This window comes from Juglans microcarpa x Juglans regia, chromosome 4S, assembly GCF_004785595.1.
Source record: "Juglans microcarpa x Juglans regia isolate MS1-56 chromosome 4S, Jm3101_v1.0, whole genome shotgun sequence".
In the NCBI taxonomy this organism is placed as follows: domain Eukaryota; kingdom Viridiplantae; phylum Streptophyta; class Magnoliopsida; order Fagales; family Juglandaceae; genus Juglans; species Juglans microcarpa x Juglans regia.
Window position 1 is genome coordinate 3,847,739 of NC_054601.1, and position 25,263 is coordinate 3,873,001.

Below are 25,263 nucleotides of genomic sequence, written 5' to 3' on the forward strand. Positions count from 1 at the left end.
TTAAAGGCTTGTCAACAGCTGTGATCATCCTGTGCAGCTTCGCCTCGCCGCATCAGGCTCAGCTACAGTGCTGCCTTTGCTGCACCGTTACACGTGATTCTTCCTTTTTCGATACATAATCCCAGCCCCCCACGTGCCTTAGCTGTTCCTTCTGAGCTTTTCCGGCTGCCAGACTCTGGTTAGGGTCAAATTTCAGGCACCTTAATGATTTCTTTATGGCCTGGTTTCTGAATTTTTCTCAAAACCAGACTTCAGATCAAGAATAAAACCCTCGAGACTACAAAATTCAGAGATATTAAATTTGTGAAGAAGAGGTGCTGCTTCCATTCTAATCTCAAATAAATTTACATTTCCCGAAGAGAAAAGAAGGGGTAGAAAAAGGAAGTACATGTCCAAGAATAACCCACACCGATCTAACATGCAAGCTCTTACACAGACAGTAGTACTCCGACAATGACCCCGAACAAAAACTTGCAACCTCATGAGCTCCCACAAGTACTAAACACATCTATTTTCCAAACCCAATACAGGATGCAAAAAGAAAGAAATCAATGGGTCTGGACAGCTGAAGTCTCGTGATGGACCTCGCTGTTCTCACTCTGTGGTTCTTGAACATCATGACCGCCACCATCTTGCTGTTTCGCCTTCTCGGACATTTCCACCGCCTTCTCGCTCTTTTCGCTACCACAACTGCTACAACTACTATCCCCGAAAGAAGACGACCGACTGGACATGGGCGTAGCCAAGAACGTTGGCTTCACTTCACCAGCCATAATCACCAATATTTTCTCTTCAAACACAGGTGGGGTTTTCTGGGTATCATCATCACTCTTCCCCTCGCCCGCCTCGAGGTCTCTCTCTGCGGCGCCGTCTCCCTCGAGGTACCCGGAAAGTCTCCAATAGGAGCATGCAAGGATTAGCAGAGCAAAAGCAATGAGACCCAACATGGCTGCCAACCCACCAAACAGGTAGGGAACCGGGGAATGCCACGGCGAGTGCGGCTGCGCAGCCGAGGGAGACTTGGCGGTTACGTTAAAAATCTGGTTGGATGCCATTGAAGATTGACGGGTGAGTGGTTGGCAAATACGTACGCGGTGGAGGGGAGGAGGAGGAGACGGTGATGGGGTAAGAACTGGGAGATTGGGGGAAAGGTATTTATAGAGATGAAGAAGGGAAGGGAAAGAGATGAAACAGAATGGTTTTTGTTTGGTTTGAGGGGTGGATTTGTTTTTGGTGATTAATGTCGTCATTTTGCATGAAGTGGGGCCGGTGTGGGCCGCGGGGGACCCGCTAGCTAAATGGGACATCTAAATGAACAGCAAAAGGCACTCAGGAGCAGGTTGGTAATGGCATATAGAAAAAGAATAGGAGAAAAAAGATTAAAATTAAAGAAGAAAAAGAACTATGTTTTAGGAACATCTGATTCCGAGTGCTAGGACGTACATCTGACATTTTCCTACCATACAAATAGAAATGTGATAGCCATCTGGGGAATCATCACTGCTTCAAACCTGCGGCCCACTCCTACATGAAGTCATTTTAGGTCTAGCTTAGAATTTGGATTCAATTGAGATGATCTCATCTCAATCTAATTTTAAGTCAAGATTAATATCTAAATATTTAATTTTTAAATTATTAAATTCATCTCAATTTAAAATTTTTTTATATATAAAATTCACAATTTTTTTTTTTAACTTAATATCTTTTTATACGTGAGATTTATAATCTTTTTTAACTTCCCATAAGTACATTTAAATTCATTTTAACATCTAAACACTCATTTTATATTAACTCTATAAAACTCACTCTACCATCTCAACTAATTACTATTCATAATAGAGTTATTGAGATTAGTAGAATAAAGGTCGTCTCAGCCACAGGGTTAATATAATGCATGCTTTCTCTCATTCCATCATTACTTTGTGAAATGATCTAAATTAATTGGGATATGCTATATGACGACTATATGTGTAATTACGAATGTTCCATCAACATGATTTCATCAATAATAATGACAAGGCAGGTAGTTCCCTATAAATTTTTGTGTTTGGATAAACCAGATTCAATATTGCATTCAAACGCCAGCAATCTTATAGATTGTGTGTTTAGAATTTCTAGTATGGTAACGTTAGATATAATTTTAGAATGTATAATCTTTACATTTTTTTTAAAATGTGGATTTATCATTAAAAAAAATAATTTTTTATGCATGTTCTAAATTTATTTATTTTTTTAAAAAAAGCGTACAGAGTTTGCACATCTTATAAGGACCTCAATTACCATTTATAATTTTTGTTTAAATTTTAATATTTAGAACAAGAGACATGTAAATTAAGTGGATAAAAAATATTAATTTTAGATATATAACAACTTATATATACCGATAGTCTGCTCTTTTTTCTTGGGCAAGATGGCGAGCGCACACAACTCACAACATGCATGCACTGGTTACTCATGGGGATCATGTCTTCATTTATAACTAATCCATATTACAATATTCAGAGACCAATAGAAAAAACATAAACCATGCACTAAACCGATCATGGAGACTAATTTCTATTATAAATTATTACCTAGCTAGCTAGCTAGGAATTAGATATTGATGGGTGTTCAAACATGAAAGAGTAAGATTAATTGGAATTAAAAGTGGTAGTGTACTTCACAATTGTAAATTAACAAAAAATGGTGGACTGTGGGACCCAGTAGTGTATTAGCAGGACATATTAAAAAAATGGACCCATCACTTGTATAATATGCTTTAATTTGCCTGCCACCGGCCTTTACGTGCATCCAAGTAGACTAGTACTACTTGATCTGTGCATTGGCAACTGGGGCATGCAAATTGCTCCCCGCAATATTAATAATGTTGCAAAGGTGACGAGGAAATCATGAGCATGGAAGCCGGCCAATCGACAAACACATGAGTACAGCAACAATAGCCGTATGTATCCCTTACTGCAAATTCATCCTTGTGAATTAGTATTAACCAGTACAGGTAATGGAGGTGGGGAGAGGGTCCCATGCAAGCTGCAAGCTGCATCATTCTCAACCCCCCTCTCTCTCTCTCTCTCTCTCTCTGCTTCTTCCCAAATTGATTGATTAGTAGTGCCGGAGGGGTCCCATTCAGCTAGGAAGGCGCATTCCTCGTCAGCTTCCACCAGTACGGCCCTGGCCCCACGTACACGTCAAACTGGCCAGACGTACATTTTGGAGATCCCTTCCCATACGACACTTCCAAACCTCCACCCACTCCATCCACCTCAAGTACTGAACTAACAGTAATAGTAGAAGAGGAGGAAGATGCAGTGTGTTTAATTTTAGAATAATGGTATATATACAATATAATATATTACATAATGATATTATAAAATGAAGATATTTTTATAAAATAATATTATTTTTATAAAGTATTTTATAAAAATTCTCCTAATTTAAAACATAGTTGTAAAAAATATTGTGTAAATCCTTTTGCTTAATTTTATCCAATTAATTAGGTGGAGTAAAAAAAATGAACAAAGATAATAATCGTGATCAAAAAGTTAATTATTGAAAACCAAATTCCACTCTCTTGATTAATTAGTTAGTTAAACGTATCTCCCTTCCTCTTCATAGGTTACAACTTCTTTTACTTTGCTCAATTATTGTAATTCTATGGTAATTTATGGCACATTTGACATTATTGTTGAAGTTATAAGGTCTCTGTAAGTACTCATAATAAGTAATGTGAAGTACTTGTCTTCATGAGTGGCCTATAGAAACCAAAACTACCCTTCTAATTTCCTCTCATCTTCTCTTTCTGTAGGCTTTTGGTGAAAAGGTAATCATATATGGATCCAACGAACCCATCAATCTTTGGGTCTGTATATACTATATACAATATATATATTATACAATTTAGTTCATTTCATGCATAGATAATCTAGAACATGATGCATGATGCTAATTAATTAAGTATATATAGAAAATTAGGCCTTGATCATAGATCAGTTGCGAAGATGCAACACGTACGAGAGGCTAAACCCAACATGTATGGGTTTAAAGGGTACTATATCCATTTAGTTTATAACGGCAACCCTAACATGATCACGGTGGCCATATATGCTTGCAACTTGAGCATCAAAAGTTGAAAGAATGTGCAATTTGCAAGCGAAATGACTAGGCAAGCATATGCGTGTGTGTATATATATATATATATATATATATATATATATTAACAACTTTTTCCCATCCCATCTGCTTTAGTACTGAGGTTTCTCTTAGTTTGCTTATGTTAGCATAAAGATAAGCAGCTAGTACTCCTTATTTGCCTAGCTAGCTGGTATTGATAAGATAATTAATGCATGCAGTACCGGGAATCCCATTTGTTCTGAAACAACTTATTAGAATCATTTGGATGTTATCCAAACATGTTAAAAAATATTGCCAGAAGAATATATAATTATCTAAGAAAGTATGCAGAAAAATTCAAACTATGTATCGATAGATGGATGGAATTAGCTAGATCTTGCAGCATGATGATAATGAATAGATTTATTACTTTATTGAAGTGGGATTGCCACTTCCCTTTTTCTTCTCAGGCTTTGTTTTTTGTTTGATTAATGAATTAATTAATCTGATGATCATAGTGTAAATAGAACAGTAGTACTCATCTCAATCGAGAAAGTTTGATATATATATATATATATATATATAGACACACACGGACACATACTAGCTAGAAGATAAGTAAATAAGGTACGTACTTGAGTGATGTTTACGAATTTAACCCATTTTTTCGCTTTAATTAATTACTCAAAGGCTATATATAGTAGACAAACCAACCAAAAAGTCAATATTAATTGTTGGAACTGCTTAAGATCAGGTGAAGAAAGTGAGATTGACGTATGCTGATACTGAATGGGAATTAGCATGAAAACATTATATCTTGTTCTAATCTTTAAATTCATAATGAATTCATTGAATTCATGACAAGAGTTAAAGTTTGACATATCGTAAAAGATAGGAGATTTTTGTACGAGAAGTATTATATTTTTTTTTTGAGTTTTGTTATATACAAACAAGTTTGCGTACCAATCTGCGTACTAATATTATTGCTTTTATATTCTAAATTTAAATTAATACTATTTTCAATAAAATCTATTTTTTGACCAATCATATTGAATGAGTGTGCGTATTAGTACACATAATCGCTTACAATTAGATTTTTTTTTTCTATTTTTGGTTTTACAAGCATATATAAATTAATCATGAGCTTGATGAGCACTTGATCTCAAGGTCGAACCAAAGTTGAAAAAATTAATAAGACCAAGTAATTATGAAAGAGATCGAGGAGTTATATATATGGTTTCACCTCTCAATTATCATCTGATCCCCAAATTGGTAACTAGGTGAAATTGTGATGTGGTCCAAATTAATGATCACAAATTTCCATGTGCTTTGCCCTGAAAAAAGGCAACAACCTAAAAGGCATTTGGGCTTAAAATGCGCACACAAACAAAACTGACTGCACCAATAATAAATAGGAAGGGTCCAGCATGTATACGATAAGGTTGCCAAACCAGTTTTTGTATGCACGTAAGCCCTGATCTTCCAAGAATATCGAGGTTGTGAGTACTTATAACAGCTCGTCGACAGTAATTAGCAGCTAGGCGGCGAGCTAGTTGGTATTTGTCACGATTCCATGTTTAGACGTCATGATCAATGGCACATTATCGAAATATAAAGCTTTTGAGTACAAATAATTGCAAGTTGCAAGTTGTCTGTGTGTTCAAACATGAAATAGTGGCTCAAAGCTGAATTCTATACAGGAATTCGGTAGTAAACTTCGATCGGTGAGCGTGACCAAGTAGATCGAATGGAGCGGAAAAGGCACCAAGACAAGACACTACGTTCTTTAAAAAAACAAAAATAAAAACATAAAGCTTAAAATTGCTTGTCTGTGGAGGCAACGGCCTACAAGGAAATTTCGGATTCTCCAATTGCGAGTTCATCAGTTTCTTGGAACACAGAATCTCGAACGACTCATGCAAGGATTCCACCGATTATGTCTTTGATTACCGGATCTATGTCCTTTTAGTGTGTAAATCTCACTACATTAAAATGCTGCGACTTGTGAATATCGGTGCACCCAATTACTCATCCAACGCTTCCACCAACCAAGTTTACCTCTCTCTCTCTCTCTCTCTCTCTCTCACACACACACACACACACACACACAAACACACACACATGACAATAGACAAGATGGTTCATTCCTCTCCAACCCAACAAAAGGGGAAAATAAAAAGCGGTCAAAAGCTATGAAATAAAGCAAAAAGCACCAAAAAAGATGGACAAAAAATACAAGGCTTGCTATGTCGTATTAAGTCTGGGCGATGGAACGCAGACATGATATGTGTGGAGGATGAGTCAGTAATCAGAAGTGTAGGGGGGTAGTGACTGAAAAAGAGAACAAAAAGGGGTCAGAGCACTTGCTTCCACATGAGCGGACAGATGGTATACAAAAATCTTAGCATTGGACCAAGGGTGCGCCGCGCCGAGATTCTCGGCCCCGCCACCACTCCAATACTCATCCGAACTGGATCTTAGAACATCCTCAATGATTTAGTTAAATCTATTGTGTATTTAGTTATTAAAGAATAAAAAAGATCACAATGAATTAGCCAAATTTTAAATAATTGAAATTTAACTACAGTTACATTCAAAATAATTTCCAAATTTGAATGTTCCTGTTCAGATGCCAAATTCTTATTTTATGAATTATTTCTCTCTCTAGCAAACCAACATGTCTAGCTTTTAGAAATATTTGTTGAATGAATGCTCTCTTCAAGTGCACGGGTTTATGGATACTCTGTCCAAAATTGATAAAAAAAAATATAGTTGAATAGGAACAATAGAAATTAGTAAAATAAGATAAAATAAAATAAATTAATAATTAAAAAATTTATATGTTTTTTTAGTTATTAATTTCTCATTGTTATATAATAAATAAATGGATAATCTAATGTGAAAATTTGATGTAAATATCCAAAGCCAAATTCATTTTATATTATTTTATTATTATATAATGAAAAAATAGTTATTCCAATATGGAGATTTATGTAAATAGAATAGCTAAAAACTAAATTCATCTTACATTCATAAAAATGTACTTTAGCTTTAGCTAATCCATTGAGAGTGCTCTTAGAGTATTAACATTGGCTTCATCAAAACAATATTCAAAATTTGATAAAAAATACATGTTTTCCATAAATCCAAAACCTCTTTAACCATAACTCCACATTTGAATTTTGATTAGTCAAAATAATAATATAATATTATTTTTATTTTTGTTTCATATTTTGCAATTACACTAACTATATTTTAATTAATAATAATATTTATTCTTTCACAAATTTCAAAACTGAACACAAAAATAAAAGTGAAAGGGCATTCGAGGAAAGTAAAAATCGTGAAAAATGAAAATGAAAAGCAAAATAAATGAAATAATTTTTACAATAAAATATTACTTTTGAAGATGAATAATACATCTTTAAATTTGAAGATATACTTAGGTATCGTTTGGATTTGAAAATGAGTTGAAATGAGTTGAGATGGATTGTAAATAGTAGCGAGATGGATTGTGAATAGTAATGAAATTTGTAAATTAAAGTTACTGAATAGTAGTCAATAGTAGTGAGATGATTTGAGTTAAGTTATGAATACAAACCGGACCTTAAAATTATTGTAACTCATAGTTCAAGCTTTTACCTTTTAAAGAAGCCAATATAAATTATTTTATCTACATTTCTTTAAATTTTGAAGATGCATTAGCTTCAAGTGCTCTTACATTTCTCCCACCAGTCTCTTCCGTACCCTGGCCATCAGACTAGTTTCAATCACCATAAAATGCTATCCAACCATCCATTCCTGCCTACGTATATGGCTTTTTTTTTTTCCCTTCTTTTAGGTTTAGATAATGAGTTAAAATGAGATAAAAGTTAAAAGTTAAATAAAATATTATTAAAATATTATTTTTTAATATTATTTTTGTTTTGAAATTTGAAAATGTTGAATTATTTATTATATTTTATATGAAAATTTATAAAAATTATAATGGCGAAATGAATTGAGAATGCTTTTGAATCCAAACCTAACCTTAATCATTCACTCGAGGTTCTTCAAAATAAATGCGCACGAGAAATTGAAACCCATTTATCCGCTGTTTTGGTTCCCATGAGACACATTTAAATAGGATTCGTAGACAAATAAAAAAAAAAGGCTTCTAAACTTTCATGCTTGGGCATTCCACGGACCAGTCTATCAAAATGCGAATAGAAGCATAGCCAATTGTGCAGAAAGCAGGATAAACCATGTAAGAGAGCAACAAATAGTGTCATGAGTCTTTACTTAAAAAAAAAAAATAGTGTCATGAGTCTAGCCTAAGGATCTAGAATCATTAATAAGTGGATTGATCATACATGATCTCCGACAGGAAAGTTCATTAGTAAGCTGATTAATCATAATCATACATGATCTCCAACAGGGATCTAAAATAGCAGTAAACTGAAAGCAGCTAACCTCCATGTAATTGAAAAGGATGCTGGAATCATCATTTTCCCCTGTATTTTGAAAAAGAAAAGGCGCAAGATTAATAAAGCAGAGAGAGAGAGAGAGAGGCACAGTCAGTTTCGGCCTAACTTACGTGTTCATCATCAGAGTTATGTTGTCTCCCTTAAGAAGAATCCGCCCTGAACAAAAGATATGAACTGCTTTAGAAAATGCACATTTAGGTGATGAAATATAAATTAAAAAAAAAACGTGAGAAAGAGAACTGGCCTAGAGATTTTCTACTCTTCTTCTTGACATTGACTTCTTCAGCATCATCCAGAACCAAATTCATGTACTCATCAAAACCCTGTGAAAAACAGCAGTTAACACCCGAACAAGGTGATAGAAACGCTTGCTATGTTACATATGACATGTATCATCCCTAGATGGCAAGGAAAGTGCAAGCATCACCTTACATGAATAGCATATTAACAGAATGGGATTTATCAAACACAAAAAAGATGATATTATTCATAGGATGCTATTGCATTCTTCTATGTGCCAAGGTGACATTTACACTAGCAGCATCAATCAAGCATGTAACTTGAGGGGCAGTTTGCGAGGATAAAAAAAAATCTCTCACAATCTCTTCAATGGAAGGGCTTAGAACATCTGGTACACGAAGGGTCCTTTGATAGGGAAAAATTGACAGACGAGTGATTAAGGAAGCAAGATCCCTGATACACAGTTGAGAGGAGTTTCATACAAAAATATCAAACTAATGGAACTTGATAGACCAAGGAGCACATAATTTTAGATTAAATCCTTAAAATGACGTTTAGAAAGCCTAGGTTCAATTAATCAAAGACCAAAAGTGATTGTTAGTGTAACACCCAGGCCCATCAAACCCAAACCCTAGCCCAAGGCCCAGGCCCATTGGAGTTTTTTCTTTTTTTCTTTCTTCCTTTTCCCTCCTGATTTTCCCCCAGCCCCCGATAACTCCCTCAAATTTTCCCCCTGTTTTCACGCAGCCACAACACCGAGTAACCTCCCCTACCCACGACACAACTCTCTCTTCCTCCCTCTCTCTCTCTCTCTCTCTCTCCTCTGTTTCTTCCCCTTGAGCTCTCTTTCCATTTTATTTCCGCTTCTCCCTTCAATCCGCCCACTCCCTCTAAGTTTCCCTCTTCTTGTAACCGCCAACCACCACCGTTTGCCAAGCCTCCACAATGATGCCACCATCATCGCCCAAGCCCTCCACCACGACGCAGATGAGTTTCCCCAAGTCTCTCTCCCTCTCTGTTTCCATCTATCGGTCTTCTCTCAGCTTGGCCATCTCTCTCTCTCTCTCTCTCACTGCCACTTGGTAGTGGCTACCCCCACTAGGCCTTCACGCCGCCCTGGTCGTCGTACTGAGCCCCTGCATCGAGAGCCATCCCCTGCGTCCTAGAACAGAGATTCTAGTCTCTAGCTGCATCGAGAGCCATCCCATGCGTCCTAGAACAGAGATTCCAATCTCTAGCCGCCATCCGTTCTTAACGTGCCACCGCGTGGCAGCAGTCACCCCCTCCACGCCGCCCAATCCTTTTGCCTCTTACGACATTGCCTCCACATAGTAAGTCTGTCTCCCTCCCTCCCTCTTGATTTCTCTATTTTCCAAGGGAGTAAAATCTTTGTATAGTAACAGTGCTACGCCGTATTTAATGGAGCCTCAATCATTGTTCTGCCCTATTGTGGTCATCCCGTGCAGTTCCCTCACCGAGTCCAATCGAACATAGCTTCAAGCTTAGTGAGGTACTCTCTCTGCTCGTGCACATGTTATTTAATCTATAGTTAGTTTGGACTTGAGCCGTGCCGTGCCACCTACGACGGATGGGTCCGATGAGGAAGTCAAAAATTGAAGAGAGGTAGATTGTGATATCCCATATGATAAGAATAAGGATAGGCGGTGTATGAGATCCCACATTACTTGGGAATGAGAAGTTCTTGCTCTTTATAAGATTTCAATGGGACTCCAATTGTATCATTGACTAGTCATTTCGGAATATAAACCATGTGGTTTGAGCCTTCTATTAGAGCGTTACAAATGGCATCAGAGCCTATCTCAACCAGAAATGTGAGACTTGAGCCGTGTCACCTACGATGGATTGGCAATTTAAGGGGGTAGATTGTAATACCTCATATGATAAGCATACGGGTATGTGGTGTATGTGATCCCATATTGCTTGAAAATGAGAAGTTCTTGCTCTTTATAAGGTTTCAATAGGGTACCAATTGTATCATTGTTTTGTTCTTTTGGAATATAGACTATATGGTTTGGGCCTTCTATTGGGGCGTTACAAATGATATTAGAGTATATCTCAACTAGAAATGTAAGACTTGAGCCGTGCCACCTACAATGGACTGGCCCGACGAGAACGTCGAGAATTTAAGGTGGGAGATTGTGATACCCGATGTGATAAGGATAAGAGTAGGTGGTATATGAGATCCCACATTGTTTGGGAAGGAGAAATTCTCACTCTTTATAAAGTTCCAATGAAGTTTCAATTGTATCATTGACTAGTCTTTTTGAAGTATAGGTCATATGGTTTGAGTCTTCCATTAGGGCGTTACAAATGGTATCAGAGCCTATCTCAACCAGAAATGTGGGACTTGAGTTGTGCCAGCTATGACGGATGGGTCCAACGAGGACGTCGATAATTTAAGAGAGGGAGATTGTGATACCCTATATGATAAGAAGATAAGGGTATGTGGTGTATGAGATCCCACATTGCTTGGGAATGAGAAGTTCTTGCTCTTTATAAGGTTCCAATAGAACTCCAATTGTATCATTGACTAGTCCTTTTAGAATATAGGTCATGTGGTTTGAGTCTTCCATTGGGGCGTTACGTAGATGGTCACCACACAATGATGTTCCTAGTCGAACCCCCAACAACTTAGGTTGATCTCAGCCTTTGAACCAAATTTCAAAAGTCAAGACGTCCCTTTCCATTTCCATTCAAGAGTTTCATACTTTTCCATGGCCCTTTGTTGCACCACATCAGTCAGATATTTCTCCATTCTTTCAAACTTGCTATGCACAACTCTTAAAGCATGGCCAGATGGCCAATATTGCACGATCCCAACCATAAACTTGGTTCAACTGCCAAGATTGGTCAACTCAGATGTGGACTCAATCAAAGTAGTTGAAAAGAATCCCGATCCTACTAAATAAAGCAAGAATAAGCTAGTCACTGACAAGAGTGCAAACTGAAAAGTACATATGTTAGAAGATTCTAAAGAATGAGAGAAAGAGATTGTTATTAATGTTACTAAAGGAACTTTTACTTATTAAGAAAAATAATGTTACTAAAGGTAGTCAAACTCTATATAACGACTCTCAACATACCAATAATTTTCTTTGAGCACATCATTGAAAATAATTGAATCTAGTTGATACTTATTGAAGACATGAGATTACCAAGTTAATTCAATTCAAAGTAAAAAGGTTGCATAGATAAACAATATATAATAGATAATTTTCTAAGAAATGAGATTATGTTTTTTTTTTATTGGCACCGGATGTATGAGAAAAAAATCTCAACTAATCCTGGGGGTGCACAGGCCATCGGCAATGAGTTTCCCGCAAGTGCACTTCAAGTAATTCAATGGGAAGTTCTTTCAATCCGATGGCCCATAGAAATTGTTTTCACCCAAGAGGACTCGAACTTTAGGTGCATACCACCGAGACTAAAGCCTTTACCACTTGAGCCAACCCCTAGGGGCTTCTAAGAAATGCAATCTTGAACGAGTGATGCTTGAAAATTTTGGAAAAACTCGCACATGCATAAAAAGGAGATTGTCTACACACACACACACACACACACACATATTATAGTAATTATAACTTAAGTGGGCATTGATGACAAATAAACAATCAATTAAATTTCCGTTAATCTTTTTTTTCCTATCGTTAAAACTTAAGGTAAAAATTAAACTTCTGCTAATCTACACTCACAGTTCTTTCCACCAAAAAAAATGGGTACAAAATCTAATCTAAGAAAAATCCAAAACCAACGTAATATCGAGCACTAAGCTTTCAAGACAAACATATGAGCTTATATAAAACACTTACAATAATTCTGCCCTCAATCCTCAGGTCCCGCTGCTCAAAAAGCCATATTTGAATACGAGCTTTCTGTACAGATGCCAACCCAGATAGGGGGAAAAAAACCAAAATCAGCCAAAATTCGAAATGCCATCAAGAAAAAAAATAAAACCAAATCAAAGAAAACGCAGAAGACAAAATCGTTCGAGAAATGAACACAAATTAGGGCTTACACTCTGAAGAAACCTGAAAATCAGGTTCTGAAGCAGCACGAGTCGCCGGAAACCAGCCAAAAATTAGTTAAAAAGAAGAAGAAGAAAAGTCTGAGAACATATAAAGCGTAAGCAAACCCTAGAAGCATGTTAAGAAGGGAACATGAGCGAAAGAATGTACAATGGGTTGGGTCATGATCCTCTGAACTTTGGTGCTTGCCATGACTGTTGAATTCGATGGTTGCTCGGGTCACAGAGAAATGGAGTCGAAGACGTGCAAAACCCTAAAGCAGAGAGCTTTTCTTTCCCCTCCCCTCTACCCCGACAGCTGAGAGTCTCTCTAATTCAAATTTAGCACTCCGGTTAAGGTCGTTTTCAAAGTGCACCCTTACTCGATAAGTGTATAGATTATAGAACCCGACCGATCAAATACTTTGTAAATTTGTTTGTTCGTTCGTTCGTTTGTTTTTATTTCTTAAGATTTCGTTTCTTTTCACGAATGAGAAGATATAAGATAATATGAATTAATATTAAAATTAAAAATTAAATAAAATATTATTAAAATATATTTTTTTAATATTATTTTTATTTTAAAATTTAAAAAAATTGAATTGTTTATTTTATTTTATATAAAAATTTAAAAAAATTATAATGATGATAGGAGTTGTCAAAACAAACTAAGCCAAAAGTTTTAAATTATGTAATTTCTAAGCATATTTCTTTGTATTCAATTCACCTTAAATTTGATTTACATTTGCGTTTCGTCAATTAATAAACTATGTTGATATATCATCTGTAATATAACATATGAATTAAGTAATTAACATATATTTTCTGTTTAAAAGTAAAAAAATAAATTAACTTTTCTAAAATTTACTGAATTAGTTTCGTTTTTCTTTTTATCTCTGACCCATAATTATATAGGGTGAATCAGCAAGCTGTTAAGTTTGAAGAACATTTTCTCGTATCCATGTTGTAACGCTTTGTTTCTGAAAGTCTGAAGAGTTAGCTTCTATTACTCAAGAACATCTCCAATAATCAATAATAAATAAACAAGAACTCTACAAAATACTTAACTTATTTGTTCAATCCAAAAATAAATCTGTGTCCCTCCACAGAAATATTAAACAAAAACTTCAATAAAATAAATAACATCTCCACAAAAACTCAAATTTCTTGACGTACCAAAATAACCGCTAGAGATAAAACTATTAAATATGATCCTCCAAAATACTTGGACCCTTAACACTCATTCATCTATGATCATTAGACTTTTTCAATACTTCCTACTCTTGTTCTCTAACTGAACCATAAAAATATCTAAAAAATGTTATGGAGATAAGGGGTGAGTTATCAACAACTCAGTAAGCAGATAACATATGCTAGTATGTAAACATGAGCATTTTCACAGAGTTCAGAATGCAGAAACAAAACATTTCAGTTTTAATATGCAAATCTCAAAAATACATATTATTAGAAAATCAGAGTGATATTTCAAACATTTCATATTTAAAGACTCATTTGGCACAACATGACTGAACATCTTCATCTTATCATATCAGAGCAGAGGCCATGTTTAACCCCCGTGGTAGGATTGTGCATTTTGCAGAAAGCCAAACAAAACATAAATCACCATGTTATCAAAGTGATTGCACTCAGAGTAGAGACCACTATTATATCCCGTGGTAGGGCCAGATGTCGCTATTATATCTCGTGACAGGGCCAGAGGTCACTATTGTATCATGTGATAGGGTCAGAGGTCACTATTATATCCTATGACAGGGCCACATATCAGAGTAAAACAGAATCAAAATCACCATATCAGAATCAGAGTCAGAACAGAATCAGAAAGTCATGCCAAAGGTTTTTCAGATGCCACATCATATCAAAACAAAGTACTGAAGTTAAGATCATTTCACATTTTCCAAAATGGATTCAGAACACCTTCACGTCACATGCAAAATTTATTAAATTTTCACCAAAGATAACATAATGCCAAATATAAACTCATGTTTACACCAATCATGCCAGAAAAATACCTTATTCTTATATAGAATTTCATAAGTAATGCAGAACAAATAACTGAAGTCGTTTCAAATTTCTTTTCATAACAAAACATGCATATTTTTCCAAGAGGGACCCAGTTAATTTTATTTTATTTTTATGCAAAGTCTAGCATAGGAACCCCGCTTACCTGAATTTCTTAGCCTATCAGCATTTCTCCAAAGCAGTACTGAACAAAAATCAATCGTCACCTATAGGAAAATTCATGCAACTTGAAGAAATCTCCAATTGAACAGTTACTACGTAATTACACCTGAAATACCTATTTTAATAACTCAAAAACCTAAGATTTCTCTTAATTCTAAAATACCATCACTCTCTAAATTCATCAATGTCCATTTAATAACTCCGACTAAAACATTAGATCCTAACTTATTTAATGGTGTAATTGAACTAGAAAATTTAATACTAGAAAATATAATTATACTAAAATATTTTAAATTAAAAACAACTTTTATTTAATAAATTAGATCATATCTAAAGTGTTTAAAAAAATAAAATTACATCATTATCGTTTACTTTTGAAAGAAATCTTTATTTAAGAACAATTTAAATTACTTAAATGATTTCTATAAACATAAATAAAATAGAGCCCACTAATACATATTAAAAGTTTAAAACACACTAACACAACTTGTAACTCAAAGGGTAATAATGTAACTTCATCTCAATTAATATATGCTTGACCTTCAGTGGAATATTTAATATTTGAAAACATGTTAATAATACGCGAAGTAAGGTTTACGCGGCAGAGGCTCACCGTGAGGGAAGGGAATGTGCGATGGTGCAGGGAGCTGGTTGAGGTCGGCAATTGCGCATGCGGCGGTAGGGCACTGGGTGAGAGAGAAAATGATGAGAGAGAGATACACGATGTGAGAGAGCAAAACGTGAGGGAGATGAAGAGCTCCTTACCGAGAGAGTTACGTGTGGCAACGACCTGGGTGACTATCGACGGCGGCACGACTAGGCGTGGTGGCAGAGCACGGGGAGAGAGAGAGAGAGAGCGGACGCAGAGAGAGAGAGAGAGTGCACGGAGAAAACTAGAATATGCAGAAATGAAAGCCGTGGGGTGCGACGTGAACATACCAGGAGTGAGCGGTGGCTAGGGTGGCTGAGATGCTGGATAGTGGGTTCTCTTTACTTCGCGAAGGAGACGTTCGAAAGGGTTGGTAGTGCAAAATTGTCGTGCTTAGAGGAGCAACTAATTGCTCTGTTTTTTGAACCCAAAACAGAGGAGTTTCGGTTCACTAAGCAGGTGGTTGTTCTCGACACTTTGGTGGTGGTGCAGTGGTAGAGAAAATAGACAACAGCAACGGGGTGGCTCTAGCACTCTAATGCAGAATCGGCGTTGGTGACGGGTACATGTTCTGCCGGCTTGGGGTGTGTTTACGTGACCAAGGAGTGGAGGAGTTTTGCAATGGGCTATCTTTCGGTGTTGGTGGTTTACGGTGGAGGGAGTTTGGCTCACGGTTGATCTACTCCGAGGGTGGTGCAGAGACGACTTGTGATGGTTAAAACGTATATAGGATACTAGTTCTGGTTAAAATTCAATTCCTTCAATAAAAAAAAAAAAAAAAAAAAAAAAAAAAAAAAAAAAAAAAAAATCTTATATAGGATACAAAAATACGTGCAGCGAATCCAACCGACGTTCATTTTGCATTCTAGCGGGGGAAGTCGTTTTCGCTCAGCTAGGCATGGTGTACTACCAGAAGCACTTCCTCTCTTTCGTTGCCTTTCTCTTGCTCGTGAACCTCCATGGCGAGCACTCGATGGCAAAGGAGGTCGTACCAGTGGGCGTGGTTCTTGATTTGAACTCCACGGTGGGAGGAGTTGCAAAGCGTTGCATGTCCATGGCACTCTCCCATTTTTACGCTGTCAATGATGATTATAACACCAGGCTCGCTCTTTTGACTATGGATTCTGGGAATGATGTCATTGCCGCAGCATCTGCAGGTACGTTAAATTAAAGTTCCACAACCAATATCGTGGAAAAAATCATGATAAAGTTGTGAATGTCTCTTTCTAGATGATGAAAAGAACTTTTCCCAAAAGCAAGGAAAATGAAATCTTATGTAGTTACGCCTAAAGCGTTCAACTTCAATCAATAAAAAGCTCTCTAAAACAGGATATTATCTAGGGAGGCATGCTCTTTTTCCATGACATTCACGGCTTGCATCATTCTACACCTCCTTTGTCTCTTTGATTTCTTTATTCCACCAAACTTCATGGACGCCCCCATTAGAATTTACTCCTCATCGAACTAACTAACAAACTTTCAGAATACCATCTGGTTTAGATCAATTTCAGAACTGGTCTTATATTTGTGCCACCAATTCTTAATGGTCAACATGATAAAGATTAATATATATCCTCGTTGTTGTTGTACTTATTGAACATCTTCAGTGAAATTTTCTATCTTCTAATTAATCATTCACTATTTACTGAAATCCAGCACTGGATTTAATGAAGAATGAAGAAGTGCACACCATCATAGGACCTCAAACGTCAGCACAAGCTAAGTTCGTTATTGAACTTGGACGAAAAGCTCAGGTTCCCATCATTTCCTTCTCAGCCACAAGCCCCTCTCTTTCGCCTGCTCAAAACCCCTTTTTCATACGCACGGCACTAGATGATTCCGCTGAGGTGAAAGCCATAGCAACCATTGTTAAGGCCTACGGTTGGCGGGAAATTGTCCTTATTTATGAAGACACAGATTATGGAAATGGTTTACTTCCATACTTGATGGGTGCTTTTGAAGGGATTGGAACTCGAGTGCCTTACAAAAGTGCAATTCCTCCATCTTCCAATAACAATGAAATCGCTAAGGAGATTAAAAAGTTGAATGAAACTAATGCTAGGATATTCCTTGTGCACATGACTGCTTCACTTGGCTCGAAGCTCTCTGTACTTGCAAATAATGCAGGAATGATGAGGGAAGGGTATGCATGGATTATCACAGCAGGGCTATCAGCTTTGGTTGATCCTTTGGGCCCAAAGGTGAAGGAGTCGATGCAAGGTGTCTGGGATTGCGACCATACATACCCAGATCAAAACAGTTGGAAGACTTCAAAAGAAGATGGAAAAGAAATTTAACCTCAAGCAAACCAAACGTTAAGATTACTGGATTAAACCTCTTAGGATTAAGGGCATACGATACAGCTTGGGCTTTGGCTATGGCAGTAGAGAAGGCTGGCATAATGCATTCTGGATTCTTAAAGAAAAATGCTAGCACAAGTAACGTGGATCTTGCAGCTTTAGGCATTTCTGAAACGGGTCAAACACTACTTCATACGATTCTAACTACTGAGTTTCAAGGCCTGAGCGGGAAATTTCATTTTATTAAAGGACAGTTGGAACCTTCAGCCTTTGAAATACTCAATGTGATTGGAAAAACACAGAGAATTATTGGATACTGGACAGAACAGACAGGACTTTCACAAGAATTGGATGACACTGGTGAAGTAGCATACTCAATTTCAAAGGTCGGACTCAAGCAACCAATCTGGCCAGGAGACGCAACAAACGAGCCAGCAAAGTTGAGGATTGGGGTTCCGGTGACAAAAGGTTTTGATGAATTTCTGAAAGTGGAATGGGATCCTCGTACTGATAAGCCTATCATATCAGGGTTCTCCCATGATGTGTTTCTTGCTGTACTCAAGGCATTACCATTCCCCCTTCCTTATGAGTTTATTCCCTTCATGAATAAAGATAGGCAGACTGCTGGAACATACGATGAACTTACTTACCAAATCAAACTGCAGGTGATTTTTGGGCCTACGTATTTGTGTTAACTTATAAAAATTTATTTTTTTCAATACATTGAAAGCAATATACTCCCTTTCCCCGCATGAATGGTGGGGATATCATCATCATGTGAGAGGGAGAATATTTCTCCCAAGGTTATGATTAAGAACTCGGTAAAGCACTTCAACAAAGTTTTTGTTGTTTTTCTTTTCAATCTCATGGATTAACAACTATGCATATTTTTCTCTAAATGCAGAAGTATGATGCTGTGGTGGGAGATACAACAATTGTTGCGGATCGCTCCTTATATGTTGATTTCACTTTGCCTTAATCAGAATCGGGCGTGTCAATGGTGGTTCTGGTGAAAGATGAAGAGAAGAACAACTTTTGGATTTTCTTAAAGCCACTAAGCTTGGATCTGTGGTTAACAACAGGTGCAGCATTTGTCTTTACAGGTTTGGTGATTTGGGTTCTTGAACACCGAATAAACAGTGACTTCAGAGGCTCGCCAGATCAACAACTTGGCATAATTTTCTGGTTCTCCTTCTCAACACTGGTCTTTGCTCACAGTAAATATCCTTCAACCCCATAGAAAGATTTCCTTTCCTCCTCCCCCCCACCCCCCCTAAAAAAAAAAGTTTAGCATATTTGATTGTGTATATTGACATCATTATAATGGATCCAGGGGAGAGAATGGTAAACAACTGGTCAAGATTCGTGATGATCATTTGGTTTTTCGTGGTGCTCATCCTCACACAAAGTTATACTGCAAGTTTGGCCTTGATGTTGACAGTACAGAGATTGCAGCCTATGTTTGTTGATGTAAAAGAGATAGGAAGGAACGGTTATTTTGTTGGATATCAAAATCATTCCTTTGTGAAAGGACTTCTAATAAAACAGTTGAATTTCAATGAGTCACAGTTGAAGCCTTACAGCACCCCTGAGGAGTATCACGAAGCACTGTTTAAAGGAATCAACAATGGTGGGTTGCAGCTATTTTTTATGAAATTCCCTACATCAAGCTCTTCCTTGCAAAGTACTACTCCAAGTACACTATGTTGGACCGACCTACAAAACCGATGGATTTGGCTTTGTGAGTCTCTTTCTCTCTCTCTCTCTGCCTCTCCCCCTTTTATTTCTATTTTAACTTACAACATAGATTTCAAAACTATAACTTATTTTGTATAAATTCAACCTCAAACTACAAAAACCAACAATTTGGTATCTCAAATTATTGATTTTGTTCAATTTATCTTTGCTTGTCTTTTTTTCTCATTCTAAAATGCTGTAGGATTGCTCATGTGTTTCTTCAGGCCTTCCCACAAGGATCTTCTTTAGTCCCACACATTTCGAGGGCAATCCTTAATGTGACTCAAGACAGAGACAAATTCGGAGCACTTGAGCAGAAGTACTTTTTAAGTAGTGGAAGTACTAGTTCTTGTGAAGATTCAAGTGCCTCAATCTCTTCAAATAGCCCTAGTCTCGTTCTGTACAGCTTTGTAGGCCTCTTCATCATCACCGGAGTTGTGTCCTTGTTCTCACTATCGGTTTATGTGTTGAAGTTCCTTTGCACGCATTGGCCTGCTTTGAGTACCACACATCCTGAAAGCTCATTTTCGTTCAAATTGATTGAAATGGCCAAGTATTTTGACCAGAAAGAAGATCCCTCTTCACATCCCAATATTGAAAGACATACATCTAGGGTGTAGAGAAATGTAGAAAGATGTTTCAATGGAAATTTTCCTCTATTCTATTGATGTGTTGAGAATCTAATTTATACAGAGTACATGCTCAAATTAAGGAATTACAACAATCTAAATATAGAAGGATTTACAATTGTTTTGCTAGAATCCTGCTGCACTATCTATTTACATTATTATAGAAATCAGCAGCACTATTCTTGGTGAGAATATCTGCATGATTTTAGGCTAGGCATCTGGGTGATTATCTTTTGAGTGATCTGCCTTGATACACACCCTCAAAATTGAGCTGCCATCAGCAAGGGCAATTTTGTTTTTGAGTACTTCTGTCCACTGCCTTGAGAGAGGTTTTGTCAATAAATCGGCAAGTTGGTCTTGTGTGTAGACATGGTTGACTTGAAGTGCGCGTTGTTGAGCCAAATCTCTAACAAAGTAAAGGTCAATGGTTTCAGGTAGGGGATGTTTGGTGACAATGTGCAATTGTTTCCGTTTGAAGATTTGGTTCATAGACCGAGTGGTCATATTATGGATTCGAGAGGTGGATGGGTGTGGAGTCCATAAAGGATTTTGTGGTTTAGGTTCAGAAGGGTGGGTAGAGCTATTGCCTAAGTCAGGATGGACGGAGGGAGTGGAGGTTTGATTCAGGTTCGACAACATATTGGGGGAATTAGGGTTTGTAGGTGCTGAGTTTTCAGAATGAGAATCCAAATTCAATTGAGCTGGTAAATCAAAGGAAGTAGAGACACGAGGAGTACCTAGAGTTGCAGTGACCATGGTGGGAGCATCAGCCGAAGGCACTGGTGGCGAAGAGAGCATCACGGGCAGCACAACAACTAGGACTGAATGTGGAAACTGCGAGATACTCAAGTGAGGGTGAGAGCTTGAAGAGGAATGAGTTTCAGTCAATGGGCTTTGGGCCTCGTCAAATAAAACATGTCATGAGATATAAACACGCCGTGTGTTTGGATCAAGACACCGGTAAGCATTTTGAGCAAGGGAATAGCCCAAAAAAATGCAGGATGTGGATTTGAGCTCCATTTTGTGTTTGTTGTATAGTTTGGTGAGAGGGTAACACAAACAGCCAAATTTTCTCAATTTGAGATAATTTGGTTGTTAGCCAAAGATAGCCTGGTACGGGGATATATTTTGGAGCAATAGTGTGGGTTGACGGTTTACAAGGTAAGTGGCCGTTTGAAAAGCATGTGGCCAATAGGTGAGAGGTAATTTGGCATCATGAAGCAATGTGAGACCGGTTTCCACTAGATGACGGTGACGTCGTTCCGAGCCACCATTTTGTTGTAGTGTATGTGGAGCGGTAGTTAAATGACTTATGCCATGAAGAGAAAAAAGATTTTAAACTCACATATTCATCCCCATTGTCCGAGTATATGGTTTTACTTTTGCATTGGAACCAGTTTTCAACAATCAAGAGCCATCTAAACCAACACAATGAGCAGGACCCCAAACATCAGTATAAATGAGTTCAAGGGGGCATTGCTCGAGAGACTATTAGAACCAAATGGTTGTTGATGAGCTTTATTGATAGAACATGAGGGACATAAAAAGGACTCTTTATTTGTTGTGACTGAAAGTGAAAAATTATGAACAACATTGTGAACAATTTTGGAGGATGGATGACCAAGACGTTTGTACCATCCGTCAAGAGAGTTTCTTTCATGCACATTAGAAATCATTGGGAAAGAAGATGCCATCATTTTTTTCGGGAAGATATAGACACCATTTTCACATACACCTCTTACCAGGGTTATCCCCGAGATCTTGTCCTTCACAAGAAAATAAGAAGGGTGAAATTCAATAATCACATTATTTTGAGATGTAAAATGATGCACAGATATAAGATTTTTTGAAAGGCTTGGGACACAGTGTATCTTTGAGAATGAAAGTCTTTTTTGGTATTTTAGAGTTAGGGATCCTATATGTGAGACAACCAAACCTAAACTATCACCAAGCACAACTTCATCGGTGCCATCATATTCCGAGTAAATTGATAAATTGTTGAGATCTCCAGTGATATTATGGGACGCAACGGAGTCTATGAGCCATTTATTGTCCGTGACATTAGAAGTAGAGATGCAATTGGCAGTGACGACATGAGAATTCAGTTGGGGACATGACTTGGCAGTGTGACCAACCTGGTCACAAAATTGGCATTTGGGATGATATCTTCTCTGAGTGTTATTGGGCCGGCCCGATGATTTGTTGTGAGACCGTGGGTCTTTATTTTGGCCCTGGTTGCGTGAGAAACCAGAGGGCTTGCCTTGATTCTTCTGGGAAGAATTTCCAAAAGTGTTCTTGTGGTTCGTGTAGTTCGCCGACACCACAAGTTGTTAAGTGGCAGACTAGCCACCGGAGACAGCTGTCATGGCCAACTAAAAGATCATGAAACTCTTCGAAGGTCAAGGATCTCTCCCTCGCACGGATTGGAGTAGATATTTCCCTGAAATCAGAACCCAAACCATTAAGAATGTAAAGGGTTAGATCATCGTCAGATATGGGATGGTCGATTAGAGCTATCTCATCAGCCAAGGCCTTTACGGCATGGAGATACTCCGGAATCGAGCGATTTCCCTTTTGAATCAAGGTAATTTCTTCCTTGAGTTGCATAGCCCTCATTAGAGATCTGCTAGCATACATATGATTCAATTTTTTCCAGGCCTCGTGGGATGTTTTAGCGGTAGCTATGAGAGGAGTGATGGTGGTGGAGGTTGAGGTTGAGGCAAGCATGGCATTGAGAATTAACTTGTCCTGCCGAACCCAGTGGGTTATTTTTAGGGCAGATGGGGGAGTGCCATCAGATGATGGACACACCGAAAGACCAGTGACATAGTCCAGTAGGTCGTACCCAATGAGAAGAGCTTTAAATTGGGCGCGCCATTGTGGAAAGCAACCAGTGGTGTTTCGGTGGGGGAGAGAGGTTGATTTTTTGGATTTTGGGAAGAAGACATGTCGGAAGAAGGGATCGTAGTCTCGTTTGAGTGGTGGTCTCCTAATACCATGTAGAGAAATGTAGAAAGATGTTTCAATGGAAATTTTCCTCAATTCTATTTATGTGTTGACAATCTAATTTGTACAGAGTACATGCTCAAATTAAGGAATTACAGCAATCTAAATATAGACGGATTTACAACTGTTTTGCTAGAATCTTGTTGCACTATCTATTTACATTATTATAGAAATCAGTAGCACTATTCTTGGTGAGAATATCCGCATGATTTTAGGCTAGGTATCTGGGTGATTATCTTTTGAGTGATCTGCCTTGATATAGGGTACATGCTATATCAAGTCCTGAGATAATAGAATTTCCTCATAATATGAAGAATCTAATGCAGCAAGCGAGATTGGGGCAGCAAGCGACTTACCAAAAATGAACCAGGAAATGTAGCCGTGAATAGAGGAGGTCTTTGACAGCTTTATAAAAGGATCATTGCAGATTTTATTTCCTTTTAATAAAGTTTCCTTAATTGTTATTGTGCTAGTAGTATCTTTCCTTTCCAAATAAGTTTGTTTCTTCTGTATAAGGGGCTGAATATGGGATGAATAGTCAATTATAATTTTTTTAATATTGTAAGCATTGTAGAGTTTTATTAATAAAACTTGTGACTCGTTGTTTGGGAAGACACAAGTCTTCTTGAATTTTCTTATTCTTTGTAAGTTTCTGCCATGTCAATTGGCATCGGAGCAAGGTTTCGCCTAGCTCAATGGCAAGAAACGAAGGCAACCAACACAGGATTGAGGACCTTAGTGCGCAAGCCCTTTGGAACTCTATCCAAACCCAGAACCAACAAAACCAGCAGTGATTTGAGGGGATTGAACGCATGTTACAATAAATTCAAAGGTCCATCACCAATATCCATGTGGAGGGCAATGGGGACCAAAACAGAAGGCAAGGAGATAGGGCTCATCCAGGTGGAGGAAGGGAACCCAGGCGACCACCACTAAACTGTGGTGGAGACAACTCCTCCAGTGATGAAGAATTCGAAGACTTGGTGGGAGGAGGAAATCAAAGGGGTTGTGATGGCAATACCGACTTCAAAATAAAAATTGATTTGCCATGTTTCAACGGTCATCTTCATGTTGAGAGTTTTCTTGATTGGCTATCGGAAGTGGAAAACTTCTTCGATTACATGCAAATACGAGAAAATCAACAAGTGAAGTTAGTAGCCTACAAGCTACAGGGTGGAGCATAGGCTTGGTGGTTTCAAACGCAAAACAACCGAAGACGCCAAGGCAAGCAACCTGTCCGTGTATGGTCCAAAATGAAGAGGTTGATGAGGGAACGATTCCTTCCACCAGACTATGAACAACTCTTGTACCAACAATACCAGAATTGCAAGTAGGGTGCCAGGACTATCAAGGAATATACCGAAGAATTTTATCGATTGAAAACTCATCACAATCTCTCAGAGACTGAGGGGCAGCAAGTGGCGAGGTACATTGGGAGACTACGCGTTGCCATCCAAGACAAGGTTACCTTGCACACTGTATGGACTCTATCGGAAGCAGTTAACTTGGTTATGAAAATTGAGTTACAACTTGCTCGCCCCCCTACCAGGTCACCAAGCTATGCAACAACAAACAGAGGAAGTGAACCACCAACTCAATTGAATCCACCACACATCCCTTCCTCCAATCGTGACCAAAGGATGCAAAGCATTCATCAGATTCCCAAATCCAGCGCCACTCCAACTAGGAGCTGGGGAAGCATAAACCAAAATCCTTATAGCAAGCCTATCAACAACAAGTGTTTTCGCTGCAATCAACCAGGACATTGCTCCAACGAATGTCCTACTTGAAGAGTCGTTAACATGGTGGATGGTGAGGATTCGACCAAGGAGGATGAAGAGGAGTCAAGCAAAGAAGACGAACTCGTTGAAGGTGACGAGGGTGACCTAGTGAATTGCATTAT

The 25,263-nt window shown here is 37.8% G+C and overlaps 2 protein-coding genes, 1 long non-coding RNA gene and 1 pseudogene across 3 annotated transcripts; 2 read left to right on the top strand and 2 right to left on the bottom strand.

The window, feature by feature from the left end:
- Positions 1 to 300: 300 nt before the first annotated feature.
- Positions 301 to 1,162, bottom strand: LOC121263155 (protein GLUTAMINE DUMPER 2-like). Its single transcript, XM_041165973.1, has one exon. It carries the CDS (start codon positions 1,053 to 1,055, stop codon positions 549 to 551), a length of 507 nt encoding a protein of 168 aa, XP_041021907.1. The 5' UTR covers positions 1,056 to 1,162; the 3' UTR covers positions 301 to 548.
- Positions 1,163 to 8,120: 6,958 nt separating this feature from the next.
- Positions 8,121 to 8,507, top strand: LOC121263228. Its single transcript, XR_005940196.1, has 2 exons — positions 8,121 to 8,373; positions 8,406 to 8,507. It is a non-coding gene; the product is annotated as an uncharacterized LOC121263228 (long non-coding RNA).
- LOC121263204 (small nuclear ribonucleoprotein E-like) lies at positions 8,300 to 13,165 on the bottom strand. The gene is made up of 6 exons (XM_041166038.1): positions 13,010 to 13,165; positions 12,850 to 12,876; positions 12,644 to 12,706; positions 8,818 to 8,896; positions 8,684 to 8,729; positions 8,300 to 8,600 (listed from the first exon to the last, which is right to left on the bottom strand). Exons 1-6 carry the CDS (start codon positions 13,049 to 13,051, stop codon positions 8,591 to 8,593), a joined length of 267 nt encoding a protein of 88 aa, XP_041021972.1. The 5' UTR covers positions 13,052 to 13,165; the 3' UTR covers positions 8,300 to 8,590.
- Positions 13,166 to 16,604: 3,439 nt separating this feature from the next.
- LOC121262723 lies at positions 16,605 to 20,345 on the top strand (annotated as a pseudogene).
- Positions 20,346 to 25,263: the final 4,918 nt, after the last annotated feature.

Excerpts from the sequence above, each read along its gene's own strand:
- LOC121263204 (XM_041166038.1), bottom strand. The coding sequence starts at position 13,051 with ATGGCAAGCACCAAAGTTCAGAGGATCATGACCCAACCCATT. Across the intron at positions 12,877-13,009 it reads GGATCATGACCCAACCCATT|AACCTGATTTTCAGGTTTCT; the intron begins GTACATTCTTTC and ends GTGCTGCTTCAG. Across the intron at positions 8,897-12,643 it reads GGATTGAGGGCAGAATTATT|GGTTTTGATGAGTACATGAA; the intron begins GTAAGTGTTTTA and ends TGTTTTTCACAG.
- LOC121263155 (XM_041165973.1), bottom strand. The coding sequence starts at position 1,055 with ATGGCATCCAACCAGATTTTTAACGTAACCGCCAAGTCTCCCTCGGCT.